The 17,728-nt window shown below is 42.3% G+C and overlaps 1 protein-coding gene across 6 annotated transcripts in view; it reads right to left on the bottom strand.

The window, feature by feature from the left end:
* PHKA2 (phosphorylase kinase regulatory subunit alpha 2) overlaps positions 1–17,728 on the bottom strand; it is a 90,514-nt gene that overhangs the window by 59,460 nt on the left and 13,326 nt on the right. For all 6 annotated transcript variants that reach the window (XR_496978.3, XR_496977.3, XR_005236375.2 and 3 more), the window contains exon 2: positions 1,169–1,327. Coding sequence is in view for 3 of the 6 variants with exons in the window: in XM_007991211.3 (XP_007989402.2) it covers positions 1,169–1,327 (159 nt within the window). In the remaining 3 variants the exon portion in view is untranslated. The remainder of the gene's footprint in view (positions 1–1,168; positions 1,328–17,728) is intronic.

Below are 17,728 nucleotides of genomic sequence, written 5' to 3'. Positions count from 1 at the left end.
GACACCATGTCACAGACGATCCACTGACCGTGAGGCTATTGAAGAATGTCTGAATCAAAGATAAATCCCAAGGGCTCTCATGCCAAGAGAATGATTTTTATATTTCAATGCTACCACTCAAAACACTTGGAAAATACTTCCTGTGTTCAGGGACAGATTATTTTGCTACAAACTCAGTGATGGCAAATCTTTGGTAGGTATCTTGGTTCTAGATTTGGGAAAACAATAAAAGGACTTCATTGTCCTGTATGGTGAATAACAGAGGCCCCCAAATTGGATAACACCAATTTGGTTCAAAATTAAAGGGTGACCATAAACTAGTAAGATTGCTTTCCTGGAATGGCTCAAATTAGAAAGGCATTTTTAAGGGAAGTTTCAAAACTATTTTAAGCAGTAGCAATAATGTTTGGATAAATATCCTTCCAGAGTGACTACTCTGAAGAGTACATGCTTTGGAATGTGAAGCTGTGGTGAGGTGACTTTTAAAAAACTTATCAGTTTATGATGATGTCTTGTGCATAAATATGTACAAAATGGATAAAGTACGTGTGAAAGAAATGTAACTAATTATACAAATTTACACTTTGGGGTTAGAAATGTGGATGCGACCACGTGCGGTGGCTCATGCCTGCAATTCCAGCACTTTGGGAGGCTAAGGCGAGTGGATCACTTGACGCCAGGAGTTCGAAACCAGCCTGGCCAACGTGGTAAAACCCTTTCTCTACTAAAAATACAAAATAAGCTGGGCATGGTGGCAGTCGCCTGTAATCCCAGCTATTCGAGCGGCTGAGGCAGGAGAACCACTTGAAACTGGGAGGCGGAAGTTGCGGTGAGCTGAGATCGCACCACTGCACTCCAGCCTGGGTGACAGAGTGAGACTCCATCTCAAAAAAAAAAAAAAAAAAAAAAAGAAATGTGGTTGCTTTCATTTTCTATTTGGTATGATTTTGGATGTTGTCATTGTCTTATGGGGGAATCTCCAATCTCAAACAGAAAGACCAATGTGAGGTTGAGACTATCTAAGTGCTTCCCCAAAATATTCTATAGCAGAAATGGAGGAGAGGCCTGCACCGAAACAGTTCTGCACGCATAGCTACTTCTCTGTGGGTTTTTCAGTTCAAGGAGAAGGTGGCTGAGTAGCCGAGATACAGCCATCAGTCACTATTACCTGCTCCAGCTCGTAGGCCTTGGCCTTGTCCTCATCGCGGTCTGCATTCTTGCGGTAGGCCATGCCCAGGCCCCACACGGCCAGGATACTGTAGATGTTATCCCGCACCCAGGCATCCTTCTGCTCATGGCTGGCTGACAGTAGCCCCGTGACGGGATTCTATTAGAGAAGAGACAAAAAATGGCTCAGTGCCACCCTTCATGCAGTCCCTAGGTAACAGATGCTTGCCCTAATAGGGCAGATGAGGACCGGGACCTGGAAAAGGAAGACCAAAGTTCCAGTCCTTGCTCTGCCACTAACGGTGTGATCTTGGGTGAGACATCACATCCCTTCTCAGCACCCTAGTTTCCTCACTTGTATAACGAGGATACATGACTAGAAAATCTCTCAGGAACATTCTAGCTCTTATGTTCTTGCTTTCAGACGAGACCACACTGTTGTAAGTGGTAAAACAGAAGAAACAGCAAACAGGAAAATACGGCAAGGCTTTCACAAAGCTGCGTATTGCAGACTATAGGTCTTCTTCGGCCTTCATGTGTCCACACCAATAGGTAAAGCATTGAACCTGTAAGCAAGAAACCTGGAGGCGGGGCCCCAATCCACTTTCTAGCTCTGTGTGACCAGGGAAACCACGTTCCCTCTCTGGGTAATCCAGATACTTCATGTGCCTAAACAGAAAGTGTCAAGCAAGAGGACATCTAGAAGTCCTATTTAGCTATGACATCATGGGTATTTAAAAGGGCAACTGAGTCACTAAAAAGCCAGACCTTGCCACAAAAAATTATACACAAATGTTCATAGCAGCATTATTCATAAAAGCCAAAAAAGTGGAAATAAGCCAAATACTCATCAACTGATAAATGGATAAACGAAATGTGGTCTATACAAACAATGAAACATTATTTGGTGGAAAAAGAAGTATCGATGCATGCTACGACAGGGATGGACCTTGAAGACATCACCCTAAGTGAAAGAAGCCAGATGCCAAAGGCTACATATTATGTGATTCCATTTGTATGAAAAGTCTAGAAAAGACAAAGCTATAGAGACATAAAGTAGATTAGTGGTTGACTGGGCTGGGAGTAGTGGTAGAATCTGGAAGTCAGTGGCTGCTAGTTTTTTTTTTTTTTTTTTGGTGATGAAAATGCTCCAAAATTGATTGTGGTGATGAATGCACAAATCTGTGAATATACTAAAAACCATCCAGTTGTACAGCTTAAATAGGTGAATTGTATGGTAAGTAAATAAAGTTATTAATTTTTTAAAAGCCAGTCCTAATAAACTCTGCCTAGAAATCAGATTAGAGTCACATAATGATAAAGTCTCCGTTGACATTTCCTGAAAATTTGTACATATCTAATAAAATGTATCATAACAATCAGAATCTTGTAAACTTAAAAAATTACATTACTCAAAAGGGTAGCATATTATTTACAAGATAGTTCATGAAAAAACTCCACTGGGTACATTCATAGTGATACTGCCAATATTAGGTAAAAAACACTGGCATGGTTTCACACGTTCCCACCTAAGGAATTAAATATTTGACTTTCTCCTCTAACAAATCTACGCCCTCTATCAAAAACTCTAAAACATCTAAAACTCAACTGATATTACCCATAGGAGCAATAGCATTCAATGTATTGACATGGTTCTACGGCCAACAACTATGAATTACTGACGTTAAAGTCAACCAGAATTGACATCTAGGAATGACTGAAAGTACAAATCTTATTCCAATAGTGGACTACTGGTATTCTTTTAGAAAATCGCTATTCACCAATAATGTACAACATAAGCATTTTGGCTGGGTGCGGTGGCTCACACCTGTAATCCCAGCACTTTGGGAGGCTGAGGCCTGTGGATTACTTGAGGACAAGAGTTCTAGACCAGCCTGGCCAACATGGTGAAACTCTGTCTCTACTAAAAATACAAAAATTAGCTGGGTGTGGTGGTGCCCGCCTGTAGTCCCAGCTACTCAGGAGGCTGAGACAGGAGAATCACTTGAATCCAGGATGCAGAGGCTGCAGTGAGTCGAGATTGTGCCATTGTACTCCAGCCTGGGTGACAAAAGTGAGACTCCGTCTCGAAAACAACAACGTAAGCATCTTTATCTGTTCTGAAGCCTGTTGGGTAAGCCGGAGACAGGCAAACTTCAGGAGACCCAGAGTAAGAACTCAACCCATTCCTCGTGTGCCCACCAACCATGAGTCTACTAAAACAAACAACCTTGTGGTAACACAGCAGTGATCACTTCCACATAGTGCCAAGTGTGGTTTGGATTATGAAATATCCCTGTCCTGTTAACGGAAAGTCATCTCTCTTACTCTTTAGACACCGCTTAACTGTTGGAGTAGATTAGTTCATCCTCACCCAAAGCTATATTGTCTGTCCCCCTCATTCAACTACAGAGAAGCAGTCTGAGTGTTTCAGGGGATCCCCATATTCAGAACCATACACATACATGCCATGTAAAATTAGGGTGTTACTGCACTTAGCAATAGGAATATTTACTTTTTGACTTGCTTCTCTTGTTAAGTTTATAAAAACCAATGCATTGTGTTGGAAGAAGACGGGGGTGGTTCCATTTTGACGTGATTCATAACACCTAAAATGACCACAGATTGGCAGATACTCTGCCACTTCTGCTCTGCTGTCCCTTCTTTGAGATGGAGTCTCATTCTTGTCACCCATGCTGGAGGGCAATGGTGCAATCTCGGCTCAGTGCAACCTCTGCCTCCCGGGTTCAAGTGATTTTCCTGCCCCAGCCTCCCGAGTAGCTGGGATTACAGGTGCCTGCCACCACGCCTGGCTAATGTTTTGTATTTTTAGTAGAGACGGAGTTTCACCATGTTAGTCAGGCTGGTCTCGAGTTCCTCACCTCAGGTGATTTTCCTACCTCGGCCTCCCAAAGTGCTGGGATTACAGGCATGAGACACTGTACCCGGCCACTGCTGTCCCTTCTAATAGGGATGACCCAGTGGTTTTGTCTTTGAGTCATTCCCTTGCCTGGAGATGGGCTATGCTGCCGTATCTGTACTCTCACTCACTGATGCTTATGAACCACCTGAACAGGTCCATCTCTTTGGAGCTCTGGAGTCTTTATTTTAAGTATGGCAATGGAGGAGGAAAAAAAAGCCTGCCCTGTCTGATGCCATTCTGCAAGCTAAACATAAACACAGGCAAATGCAGACCACAGGAGGACGGTGGGGAGATTGGTTCAAGCCAAGTCTATGGTTTCAGATATGATCATTTTAACCATATGTTGCCTTCCAAACACTGAAAAACACTATTTAGCTATATCTGCACCCACACAGAGCACTGTAGAAATACATAACCATAATCAGATAGATGTATGTTTTTCAGTTGTCTTTCTTCCTTCTCTTATTTGCTTGGTTCCCTCCTCCCCTCATGTCAGCAATTCCACACACTCCATATAACAACCCCATATATACATTTTTTCCTATGTGTTACTAAAACCAGATATATATATATAAGTAATTGTACCCCTTAAATAGGTGAAGTCTATATATATATATATGTATGTATAAATTCCTGTTCATGCACAGGTTTTCTTTTTGGAGGTGGGGATCACTGTTGTTTTGTTCTCTTTTGAGATGGAGTTTCGCTCTTGTCACCAGGCTGGAGTGCAATGGCGCAATCTCGACTCACTGCAACCTCTGCCTCCCGGGTTCAAGAGATTCTCCTGCCTCAGCCTCTCGAGTAACTCGGATTACAGGCGCACGACACCACACCCGGCTAATTTTTGTATTTTCAGTAGAGACAGGGTTTCACCATGTTGGTCAGGCTGGTCTCGAACTCCTGACCTCAGGTGATCCGCCTACCTTGGCCTCCCAAAGTGCTGGGATTACAGGCGTGAGCCACCACGCCCGGTCAGGGCCACTGTTTTTAACGAGCGGGATGGTGGGATCATATGATACACACTGCTGCACCCTGCATCTCTCTTTCAACAGGACCTATGAGGTCCCTCCAAGTCACCTGGCATAGTTCAAACTCATGAGTTTTAGAGGCTGCATCATATTCCATAGAAAATCCCTGTAATAACGGGTATTCATTTGTTTTCTGGGATTTTTTTTTTTAATTTGGCAATACAAGGACTGTAATAAATATCCTTATATATTCAACAGTGCTTTTATTTCCACGGAATAGAATCCCAAAAATGGGTCTGCTGGGTTGGCATGTTATATGCATATACACTTTAAATTTTCATAACTATTCCCCATCTCTGCCGTAAGTTTTCAATAGTTTTAATTTTTTGTCAGTCTGATGGGTGTAAAGTGATATCTCATCACCATTTTTATTTTTACAATCTTTATATCCCTGACTACCAGTGAATTTAACTATCCAGTCATTCTTGTCTGGGAGAGAGGGCCACTGGATTTGCTCTTCTGTGAGCTGATTTTTAGTTTCGTGTGTGTGTGTGTGTGTGTGTGTGTGTGTGTGTGTATGTGTGATGGAGTCTCACTCTGTCACCCAGGTTGCAGTGCAGTGGTGCGATCTCGGCTCACCGAAACCTCCGTCTTGGGGATTCAAGCAATTCTCCTGCCTCAGACACCCGAGTAGCTGGCATTACAGGCACCCGCCACCACACCCATCTAATTTTTGTACTTTTAGTAGAGATAGGTTTTCTTCTCATGTTGGTCAGGCTGATCTTGAACTCCTGACCTCAAGTGATCCACCCGCTTTGGCCTCCCAAAGTGCTGGGATTATAGGCGTGAGCCACCGCACCTGGCCTAGTTTCTTTTTAACCAGGTATTATTTCACCACTGCTACCTACAAAGAAAGACAACCTTCCATGTATTGTGTTTAAGAGCAGAGGCTAGAATCAAACTGCCCATGTTCAAAGCTCTCCTACCATCCAGCTGTGACCTTGAGCAAATGACTTCGGTGTCCATCTGTCAAATGGGGATTACAACAATGTGTACACCTCATAGGGATTTGTGAAGATTAAATGAATTCATATCAAGCTTTTTGGGCTCTGTCTGGCACACATAACTGCTCAATAACTGCAATGTTTAATATTATTGACCTGTTTGAACAGCTTTCATTAACATTATTTCTTCTTCATATAATTACAATAATTTCAGGAAGTCAGATGATGTAGCTAGGGGAGGAATCTGCAAGTGAGGTCGATGTAACCATCATTTTTATCAGAAAAAAGCACCACAGTTGGGGGTGCCCTCTTTTATCACTACTATAAACATTACTGGTGAAGATATTTTATCACATTGACATTTTTGAAACAAAAAAAACCTGGCCACTCTGTCCTCTCCACACCCGAGTCTTGCCTTTCCCCTTCAAGTTTAGCCCTGAATTTTGCTCATTCATATAAATTTTCTCTGTTTACTTTGCTAAACTCTGTGTACCTTGACTGAAAAAAATCATGACTGATATCAGCAGCAAATTCTGTAATAGTATCCACTCTCCCACCTATATCAGGTGACTGGATGTAGAGTCATGAAGGATGGGAAATGGGGCACATCTCTAGAAATGGCAACTCAGAGGGCAGCTAAGAATCATAAGCAGTAGGTATCACAAGCCGGTCTTAGTGGAGACAGCCCGAACCTGCACTGACAGTTAGCATCCCTGCTGCAGGAGAACCTGCCAATGATATCCTTAAACTCTATGAGAAGGGGCCAGAGACAGAGGAGCCTAATATAAACTGACTTTCATCAAAAGCAAGGGGCCAAGAGCTGAGCAGCTTGTCCTTTATCTCCAGCCATTTGTTCACCTCTCTTACCTTCTCCACTTCCTCTGGGTTTCTAATCTAGGAAAAGTGCCCTTGTTGGCTGCTGTTGACGAAGAATAAAGGGCAGGCCCCTATGACCTAGAATGGATTGGGGCTCAGAGCTCGGCCCCTATGGTCTGGTAACAACATTAACATCTCAGTGGCTTATTACAACAAATGTTTACTTTTTGTCCATGCCTCATGTCCACCCCTGGCTGGCTGTGGTTCTGCTCTGTGTTATCTTCCCTCTAGGAACCAGGCTACTTGAGCAATTTGTATCTAAAACACTGCCTATATGAGGCCATTCTCACATTGCTATAAGGAAATATCTGACACTGGGTAATTTATAAGAAAAGAGGTTTAACTGGCTTATGGTTCTGTGGGCTGTACAGGAAGCGTGGTGGCATCTGCTTCTGGGGAGGTCTCAGGGAGCTTTTATTCACAGTGGAAGGCAAAATGGGAGCAGGCAAAACGGGAGCAGGCACTTCACATGGCAAGAGCAGAAGCAAGAGGGAGATGGGGGAGGCGCCACATACTTTTAAACTACCAGATCTCGGGAGAACTCACAATTGCAAGGACGGCACCAAGGGGTGCTAAACTGTTTCTCACAAATACTAAACCATTCATAAGAAATCCACCTGCATGATCCAATCACCTCCCGCCAGGCTCCACCTCCAAAACCGGGGTTGCATTTCGATATGAGATTTGGGCGGGGACAAACATCCAAACTATATCACTGCCCATCCTGTGCACAGGAGAAGACAGACACAGCGGTCAGTTCATCATGAAGATAAAACAATCCTAGATGTGTATGAACCTAACAAGAGGTAAAGGAATAAACACATAGATGGACAGAACAGAACAGAGTCTAGAAATAGATCCACATGAACAGGACAAACTGATTTTTAACAAAGATCTAAAGACAATCCAAGAAAGAACAGTATTTTTAACAGTGTTGGGACAAGTGGACATACATATGCAAGAAAAAGAACCTCAATCTCAGTTCCACAGCTGTAGACCGGTTTGGAGAATACTACCATCTCAACCATAATGAGTCTTCTGATCCATGAACATGGGATGTCTTTCTGGCACAATCTGAAGCATGGTTTTCATACTACAAGATTCCTAAAGGCAAAGCCTATCTTTTTCGTTTACCACTCTAGCGCAAGGTCCTGGCCTAGTTAGGTACCTAATAAATAAATAAATGAATGTATAATAAATCACTATATTTTTACTGATTTATAGTCTGAAATATCTTTTCAAAGGTACTTAAAAGTATAGACATTCTCTGTCTATATATATTTGTATTATACATAGCTAATACAAGTAATTTACTACTTAAAAATGCCCATTTTGGTTGGGCGCGGTGGCTCACGCCTGTAATCCCAGCACTTTGGGAGGCTGAGGTGGGCGGATCATGAGGTCAGGAGTTCGCGACCAGCCTGACCAACATGGTGAAACCCTGCCTCTACTAAAAATGCAAAAATTAGCCAGGCATGGTGGCACGCGCCTGTAATCCCAGCTACTCAGGAGGCTGAGGCAGGAGAATCGCTTGAACCTGGGAGGAGGTGGTTGCAGTGAGCTGAGATGGTATCATGCACTTCAGTCTGGGCAACAGTGCAAGACTCCACCTCAAAAAAAAAAAATGCTCATTTTATTATTATGCATGTCCTTCTGTTCAGCCTTTCTTTAGGAAACTCAAAAGAAATAAATCAGACATGTACAACATGAACCTTGAAAATGACTCAAGCAGAAGGTAAAGCCTCATTTTTGCTTTAAAAGTAGAAAAGTGGACAAAACAGGGGAGCTGCTTCAAGTACAGGAAATGGCTCATTGCTCAACTCAGAGCTGAGATGGGTGAAATAGAGAACAGTAATGTCACAGGACGGAGGTGAAGTTTAAGGAGGCAGAAGTTAGGGTAGTGAATTTCAGTGGGGATCAGGGTGCAGTGGTGGAAACTGACCAGAGAATACAGGATACATGACTCCCTACGGTGGTGTGTGTATAATTTAAAAATACAGATTCAACATTATAATTTTGTATTGTAAAATGAAATACAAAAAACTAAAGTCTTCATCACACAAACTTGAGAAACAACACTTAAACAATCTTCTTGACTGGTGGCAATACAAAGATGGTGATTCTCCAAGCAAGCAGGAGATGGGTTAGATTTTAACAACAGAAGAAAGCAGAGATGTTGAAATAGTAACATACACTGTTCCTTTGTGGGTGCGTGCATGGGCACGGAGGGGCAGGTAAGGACTGCAAAATGGATGCTGAGCCAATACCGGAACAGCAGAATGCCAAGGACTTGGACAATAGATTGAAACAAACTAAACAGCATTCAGTAAGGATTTGTTCATTGGGCTCACTTGTTTCATAAATTTTTGCTGAACTAATTTTATTAGCCATCACTCCCACATTTGAGTTGACTCAGCTCCCTTTACACATACACCCCCACCTCTGGGATCCCAATAAATCTTTAAGCAGAGCTCCTTCTCCCTTTGCCAAATCACTCTCCACCCCAGCAACCACTCTGTGACCCAGCCACAGCTTGCTCAACACAAGAAAATTTTCTTAGGTACAAGAAAATTCATGAAGCCAGTCTACTAAACCCATCTTATACGACAGTCAAACAAACAAAGAAAATTCAACTGGATGATACTGACTGCAAATTTTAACAGCAACCTACCAACAGTGTGTGAGTACCATGTACCAAAAGTCAATGCTGGGTTAATAGAAGTATTGTTTTTGGAACCAGGGAAATAAGAACCTCACCAAACGCCAGCCTGGCAGAATACACCTGGTGTACTTTGTTGCCACCAAACACCATGTTTCAAAAGAGACATTCACTACCTAGAGCATAGCCAGAGGAGGGTGATCAGGGCAATGAAAAAGCTAAAAGCCACATCTCATGGGAAGGAGGAAGAATACAGCTGTTAAGGGGAGGCTTCAAAGAGCTGAAAGGTTGTCCTCTCCAAGAGGGATTTAATTTTTCCCTTTACTGAACTCTTCCGATTTCAACTCAGGGTGTCCCCTTGGGCCCTTCGCTTCGTCCCTGTCCTGATGGAAATGCTGTTGCTTCTGCCTGTCTAGTACCTGTCTCCTCCCTTTCTAGTAATGGCCTATAATTTCCCCTGCTCTGCGCAGTGTGGCTCTGGTGGGGCTGACTTTGGTCCTGGCCCAGCTGCAGGGAAGGATATGTGGCCCAGGCCTGGCCAATCTGGGCAAGGTTGAGGGATGGGCAGACAACCCAAGCTGGACCACCTGAGAGCCACTCTAAGTCAATCAGGACCTTCACTGGAGCCACTACAGGAAAAGCTTGCTTTCTGTGGAGGCTGCCGCTCTAGAAGACTATCACCTGCAGCTCCCAGGGATACCTCTGTCACTACCTGGGATGAGCCTGCCAGAGAATAAAGCCCACTCAGAGTCAAACAGGGCACTGAAAAGAGACATACTGTATTTGATGACTTGAGCTCCTGGATCCAGCCATGCCTGAATCTAGACCAATCCCCTGGACTTTTCAGTTATTTGAGCAATAAATTCTCTCTTGTGCTTAAGGCTGTTTGAGGTGAATTTCTGTCATTTACAACTGAAAGAATCCTGACAAATACAACCATGAATGCTTATACGGCCAGGATGAACGAGACACCATAAAACATGTGTTTGGTGCTATTAAAGACATGGAAGATTGAGGCAATAACAAGGCAAAAGACATATGCCTGATGGTAGCAGCAAACTACTTACATCTAACAGTTTGCAATTCAATTTCTAGCTGGACGGCACAGAGATGAATGTTGTCATCTACGCACCAGAAATAACACAAAGTACCAATTCCCTTTTTCCCCTGCTTGATCTCCCAGGCCTTTGGTTCCCCTTCCTTCACTCCATGGGACAGAGGTCAGAGGCCTCAGGCCAATCCTACCCTTGGTCTTTTTTCCTTTGGATTAAGAATCACTAAGTGCATATCCTCACCTTACTCAGTTTCGAGGGAGGAAAGTATAGTTCAATTATTCAAATAAAATACACAGAAGAGACCAGGATAAATGTTTAAAAGACATGATTTCTTACCACCACTCTCCATTGGTAAAGCAAAAAATAGAAAGTGAAAAATCCTGTTACAATAACGCCAACAACTGGTTAAATTAACTTGTTGTACCAGAATTCTGTTCTAGCTACTGCCGTTTGAAATATTAAAGAGGAGTAGGGAAGGGCAATACTTTACACTTGAGATGTGTTCTAAAGGAGGAATTATAATAGCGTTTATTTCAAAATGACTGCATCTACAATTGAGACTACTGATTGTATAAGTAACAGTTTCTTTTTAAGTTAGTTTAAAAGATAGATTTTGTACAATTTGGTAGGTAAACCTCAGGTGGCTCGGAGAATAATCTTGAAACCATAAGCTCTAATATGCCTCACACTTTACTTAAAGGGATCACAGGTGTGTAATTCTCACTTTCATATGATGTATTTTTGTCTAAATTGCTGCTTATTCGATTTTCCCCTCTGGGTTTACAAACAATGCACAAGCTGCAAGCTGTCCTGGTCCGAGGTATTTGCACCATCTGATATGAATGATGGCCTATAGGGAAATAAACTGGGTTGGAAGCCAAGCATTACAGGCATCCACTTGGTTGCAGCTTCATTCCAGATCCCGATGCTCATCTTAACACTTTGGAAACTCACACAAACCACTCTGGGCTCCTTAGCTACAATCAAATGTGTAAATTACTTTACCACTCTCCTAGGAGACTTTAATTCTTTGCCTCTCTCACCAATTCGTGTAGTAAGGAGGGAGGATTACTGAGATGAAAGTCCTGAGCCTGTTGTTGTGGAAACTTACAGAACACATTCAGCTCAGAGAGGGCTGTCAGTTCCCTCCTGCCAATACCTGAAATGTTAGGTACTGGTGGATTACTGGGTGCTGCGCTAGTCAACTTTCAGCTGAACAGGGGTATTGCAGATGTCACTATTTGATATTTTCAATTATAAGACTGACTTTTATTCCGAAAGTTTCAGGTTGGGGTTTGGGTTTGGAGCATGAAGACACCGCATGTCACTCCACAGTTGGGCTCTTAACCTGGTGCCTCCAGAGGATCTGCTACAAGTCCACGGATCAGCTTTGTGGGGTGTGTGTGTGGGGGTACGCATTGTGGACGGGACATGGAAGCTATGAGACTCCTGAAATTTTTGTGTGAGCGTTTTCTCTCAGGAGAACATTGGATATTCAGCCTCTACCAAATTCTCAAATGGATCTGTAACCCATTTGATTAAGAACCACTTCTCTAGATGTATTTTATGAACATGAATTATGTTCTCCCTACCCATTGTGAGAGAGGTGTGATATTTATTTCACTAGTTAACAGTGATATTCAAATATGTGACAAGGAACAATATGGCAGAACTAAGTTTAGTGGAATATTTAAATAAGCACCCTTTTAAAGTTTCACTATTTTAACACATAAAGTAAGGAGAAGGCAACGTTGTTTGATATTCACAACAATCTGGCGTATCTAAGCTATTTATCTCCACTCGTCTGGCCTGGTCCAAGACACAGTGCTTACACCTCACGAGAAGAAATGACCTGGAAAAAGGTCCCCGAAACTCTCTTGGTGGTGCCTCTTTTCTTTGTTTTGTTTTGTTTTGTTTTGTTTTTGAGACGGAGTCTCGCTCTGTCACCCAGGCTGAAGTGCAGTGGTGCGATCTTGGCTCACTGCAACCTCCACCTCCCGGATTCAAGCAATTCTCCTGCTTCAGCCTCCAGAGTAGCTGGGATTACAGGTGTGCACCACCACATTCGGCTAATATTTTTTTGTATTTTTAGTAGAGACGGAGTTTTACCATGTTGGCCAGGCTGGTCTTGAACTCCTGACCTCAAGTGATCTGCCCGCCTTGGCTTCCCAAAGTGCTGAGATTACAGGCATGAGCCACCATGCCTGGCTGGTTGGGGTTCTTTAACTGTAAAAGGCGACTAAGTGATCTGACTAGATCTTTCGGATCCCTGCAAAGCTTGAAACAATTCCAAATCTCTCCCTTGTGTGAGTTATTGCAGTCCTTGATTTGTAAATGGAGGGTTCGGGCACTTTTTTTCTATGAATTACTCAAATGTTTTCATCTGACACTAAATTATTTAAATGCTGTCCAGAAAAGAGCAAAAGCCGTCCTCCTGGCTTTTCCCAAAAAGAGCTAAAGTAGGAAGTGCAGAAGGCAGGGCCCTGGGTTATCCCAGGAGGGGGAAAATGCTATCCATGGAGTGATTCCTTTAACACAAAGACCAGACAACCACGTGTCAGCCAGTCCCTGTCTAACTAGGCACTAAAAATGTCACCTCTGCCCCAATTGGACCCAGTGCTGCCCCAAATGCTAGAGCTGGTCCCTGGAGAAGGGCACTTTGGCTTTAGTGGGGAGAAGTACAGGGAAGGGACTGAGTGGATGCAAGAAAAAGACGGGAGGGGAAGCTACTGCAGGAGGGACAGTGAGGCTGGTGGCTCAGACAAGGATGGTGGGGGTGACTGAGGAACAGAGGCAGCAGGGCGGGCTCGAAAAATGTTTAGGGTATAAAATCAACAGGGTTTGGTGGTGGATTGGATATAGGTGGGAGAGGGAAAAAAGTGGGTCAAAAAGACTCCTAGGCTGCCGACTGGGTGGTGGTGCCAGACTTGTTGGCAAAGATCTTGGGTTTGCTGGAAGGAATGAGAAACTGGGGGTGGCTTTCTCTCATTTTCTCCTGGGGTCACTCTTGACAGAGAGGCAAAGTTTTCAAGTCAGTGGAGCCTGTTACTCAGCACTGAGCAGGACTCCACTGGTGGCGAGTGAGGGGAGACTGGCAGCTGTCGGCTTGGCTGCAGCCGGCTAGCAGAGGCTGGCCAGTCACAGGAGGGACTCTGCATTTTGTTCTAGGAATGATGAATGCTATGGGAAGGCTACAAGAGGAAAGTAGTGTAGTCTGGTGCCTGATGGAAGATCATGTACTACTTTGGAGAGGAGAGGCTGAAAGTGGAAGCAGGGAATGAATTAGGAGACTAGAGGGGTGGGTCCAGTCAAGAGATGATGGTGGCTTGGACAAGGGTGGTGACAATGAATACAGACAGAAGTGGGTGGAGCTGAGATGTTTCAGTGGTCTCTATCCATTAGAAAATTCTCCCCATTCGAGGTGGGGAATTTCCTCCCATTCTAGGAAGAATCAAAGCTGACTCCTATGCTATGTTTAATATAGCCTCGTTTAAAAAAAATAAAGCCTCAAACATATAGGGAAGCAAAGAGAAAGCAGTATAGCCCATATCCATATAACCATCCCCAGATTCAACAAATGAAAGCATTCTGCTGTAACTGTGCCGCTTTCCTTTATACAAAAAGAAAGAAAAAGTTAAAGACCAAATTGAAGCCTTCCTTGTAGTCTTCCCTAATGGTTCACAAACTTCCCATTTTAAGTGTAAAGGGATCATGAGATCCCTTTACACTTAAAAATTACTGGAGATCCCCTAAGAGCTTTTGTTTATATGCATTCTAGCTACTCATATTTACCATATTGGAAATTAAAACTGAAAAAATTTAAAATATTTACTAATTTGTTAACAACCTATTGCATGTCAACATAAGTAAAATTTTTGTATCATTTCAAAACAAAACATTAAAATTTTTTTTCAGGCTGGGTGCAGTGGCTCACACCTGAAGGCTGAGGCAGGAGGCTCACTTGAGGCCAGGAGTTTGAGAACAGCCTTGGCAAAATAGCGAGACCTTGTCTCTACAAAAAATTAGATTTTTTTTTCAAAACAAAAAAGTAACAAGAAGAATGGCAGTGATTAACATTTAAAAAAATCTCTTTAATGTCTGGCTTAATAGAAGATAGCAATATTCTCATATGTGCTTCTGTATTCACTTTGTGGCAATGTTATTTCAGTTGAAGTATATGAAGAAAATCCAGCTTCACACAGCCACGCAGAGAGAAATATTTTAAGTCTTTTTGGATAATTAAGAATATTATTTGATATAACCAAAACTCAACAAGTGGACGGTTTCTTAAACGCCAGTTGAAATGTGAAATCTGAAATCATAACAACGAGCTTTATGTACTCTGACATTTTAAAATCCATTGGTCTATCTTGTTCTTTGAATGAATCATTTGCCCAGGTGTGATTTTATAACATCAAGCATTGGTCATTTGGAAAATATCAGTTCAGTGAGTTATGCAGTTAGCCTAAATGTTGACATATTTCATTATCCACATTTGTTAATATCACCACCAATCTCATCAGAAAAGTTTTTTAAGTATCAGGAAGCTTTAAGTATCAGGAGTTTTAAGTCAAGCTCACAGTGACTCACAAGCTCATTCAAGTTTTCCCAAAATGCCGGGCAGTGGCTCACACCTGTAATCCCAGCACTTTGGGAGGCCGAGGTGGGTGGATCACCGGAGGTCAGGAGTTTGAGACCAGTCTGACCAACACGGTGAAACCCCGTTTCTACTAAAAATACAAAAAATTAGTGGGGCGTGGTGGTGCATGCCTGTAATCCCAGCTACTTGGGAGGCTGAGGCAGGAGAATTGCTCGAACCCGGGGGCGGAGGCTGCAGTGAGCCGAGATTGTGCCATTGCGCTCCAGCCTGGGCAACAAGAGTGAAACTCCGTATTAAAAAAATAAAAAATAAAAAAATTAAAAAAAGTTTCCCCAAAATCTCATTTCAATTCAAAGTTTAAATTTTATCATTGGCAACAAATATTGACAGTTGTTTTCCTTGCAGCAATAGGCTCACTTTGCCCATTTTTGAGAAAATGTCTGCCAAATGCCCAAGTCTGAATAACCATAATTTGTCAACCTTTCAAGTAAAAATGGTGTCCAAGAAAAAAACCAAACTGCTAGTTCAGCTCACAACTCAGACAACTGTGCAAGTGATTTTCCTAGAAGCAGCCATCGTACTTCGGTATGCAGCGGAAGTGCTTTATATGTACTTTTCACGTCAACACACAGAATATTCAAAGATCAGATAAAGTTCAAACTTGAAAAAATTTTTAATGCTCCAAAAAGGACATTCTTAAGTGCAATTAATTTTTTTCTTTTCTTTTCTTCTTTTTTTTTGTTTTTTTATAGTATGTGACTCCTAGTCTAGTTTGGAGTCCCTGCCTTGATTTGTACTAAAGCACCAGCTTTAGTGTCACAAATGTCAACACAGTGAAAAAAGGCAAATCACATCTTAGGAATGGGATGAAAATAGTTTTGACCTCACAGAGATCCTGAAAGGGTGTCACGGACCCTCAAGGATCTGGGGATCACCCTCTGTGAACTGTCACAGTAGTGCAAAGCTGGAGTGTATTTTCCTTGTCCATGTTTTTAAAATTTTTATAAGAAAAGTATGTGCCCATAAGCAAGATATAACCATATTTCAGGTGTTTTAAAAGTTCTACATATCTAGTAATATTCTATACTTATTGTTCTATAACTTGCTTTTTTTACTCGTCTTTAAATTTTTTCACAGACAAAAATTAGGCTGGGTGTGGTGGCTCATGCCTCTAACCCCAGCGCTTTGGGAAAGTGAGGTGGGAGGATCGCTTGAGCCCAAGAGTTCCAGACCAGACTGACCAATACACTGAGACTTCGTTGCCACAAAAAATAAAAAATTAGCCAGGTGTGGAGGCAGGTGCCGGTAGTCCCAGCTACTGGGGAGGCTGAGGTGGGAGGATCACTTGAGCCTGGGAGGTTGAGGCTACAAAGAGCCATGATAGTGCCACTGTACTACAGCCTGGGTGACAGAGTGATACCCTCATAAAAAATGTATATATTTATCATATACAACATGTTTTGAAATGTGTGCATTGTGGCATGGCTAAATTGAACTAATTAACATATGTACTGCCCTACATACTTATTTTTGTGATAAGAACACTTAAAATCTACTCTCTTAGCAATTTTCAAGAATGCAATATATTAACTATAGTCAACTATAGTCACCATTCAACTTTAAATATTTGAGGGTTATCCAATTTAATACATGTAAATCTGGGTTATTCATTTTAATGGCTATATAGTATTCCATTGTGTGGCTAGAATTCTTATTTGTCCATTTCCAAATTGATGAACAGTCAGATTGTTTCTAATTTTGATCTTTTATAAACAATGCTTCAACAAATGTCCTTGTACATGTCTCCTTGGGCAGTGGGTAAGAACACATCATTAGTGTCTATATTTAGATATGGGCCTCCTGGGTCATAGAACATGCATTGCTTCAGTTTCATCATCTCAAATTGCTTTCCAAGGTGACTGTACCAATTAATAGTCTGTAGTTTACATCTTGCAGCATAGACCACTACCTAATCACCAATCTGATTTCCTCTTCTTCCTAGGCACTTAGTTATACTATGTTTCCCATCATCCCTTGCAGTTCCACATGGCCCTGTGCTTGAGTTTTAGCCAAAGGAATGTGAATGAAAGTAAAGTACACAACTTCCATGCCTTGCCCATAAAGCCTTCCCACAAATAATGTTTTGTACCTTCCTGGTACACCAGCGGGATGTCTACATCCAGGGTAACCTTGGAAGTTGCACATTGAGGACGGTAAGGCCACTGGTAGCCCAGGTATCTGGGTGAAGCCCCTAATGACCTAGACCCACAATGGGCTGTTATATGTTATATGTGTTTAAAATAAACTTCTGTGTTTAGCCAATGAAATTTGGGTTTTGTTTGTCACAGCAGTTAGCCTACCTTAACTAATACATCTTCTCGTGAGTGATACATGACACTTACCTCTGTTTCATAACCTTACCAACACTTAGAATTATGCTTTAAAATTGTTGCCATCTGTAAGTCTGAATTTAATT

This window comes from Chlorocebus sabaeus, chromosome X, assembly GCF_047675955.1.
Source record: "Chlorocebus sabaeus isolate Y175 chromosome X, mChlSab1.0.hap1, whole genome shotgun sequence".
Taxonomy (NCBI): domain Eukaryota; kingdom Metazoa; phylum Chordata; class Mammalia; order Primates; family Cercopithecidae; genus Chlorocebus; species Chlorocebus sabaeus.
Note: the sequence above shows the minus strand (reverse complement) of the source record. Positions and strands in the feature narration are given on the sequence as shown.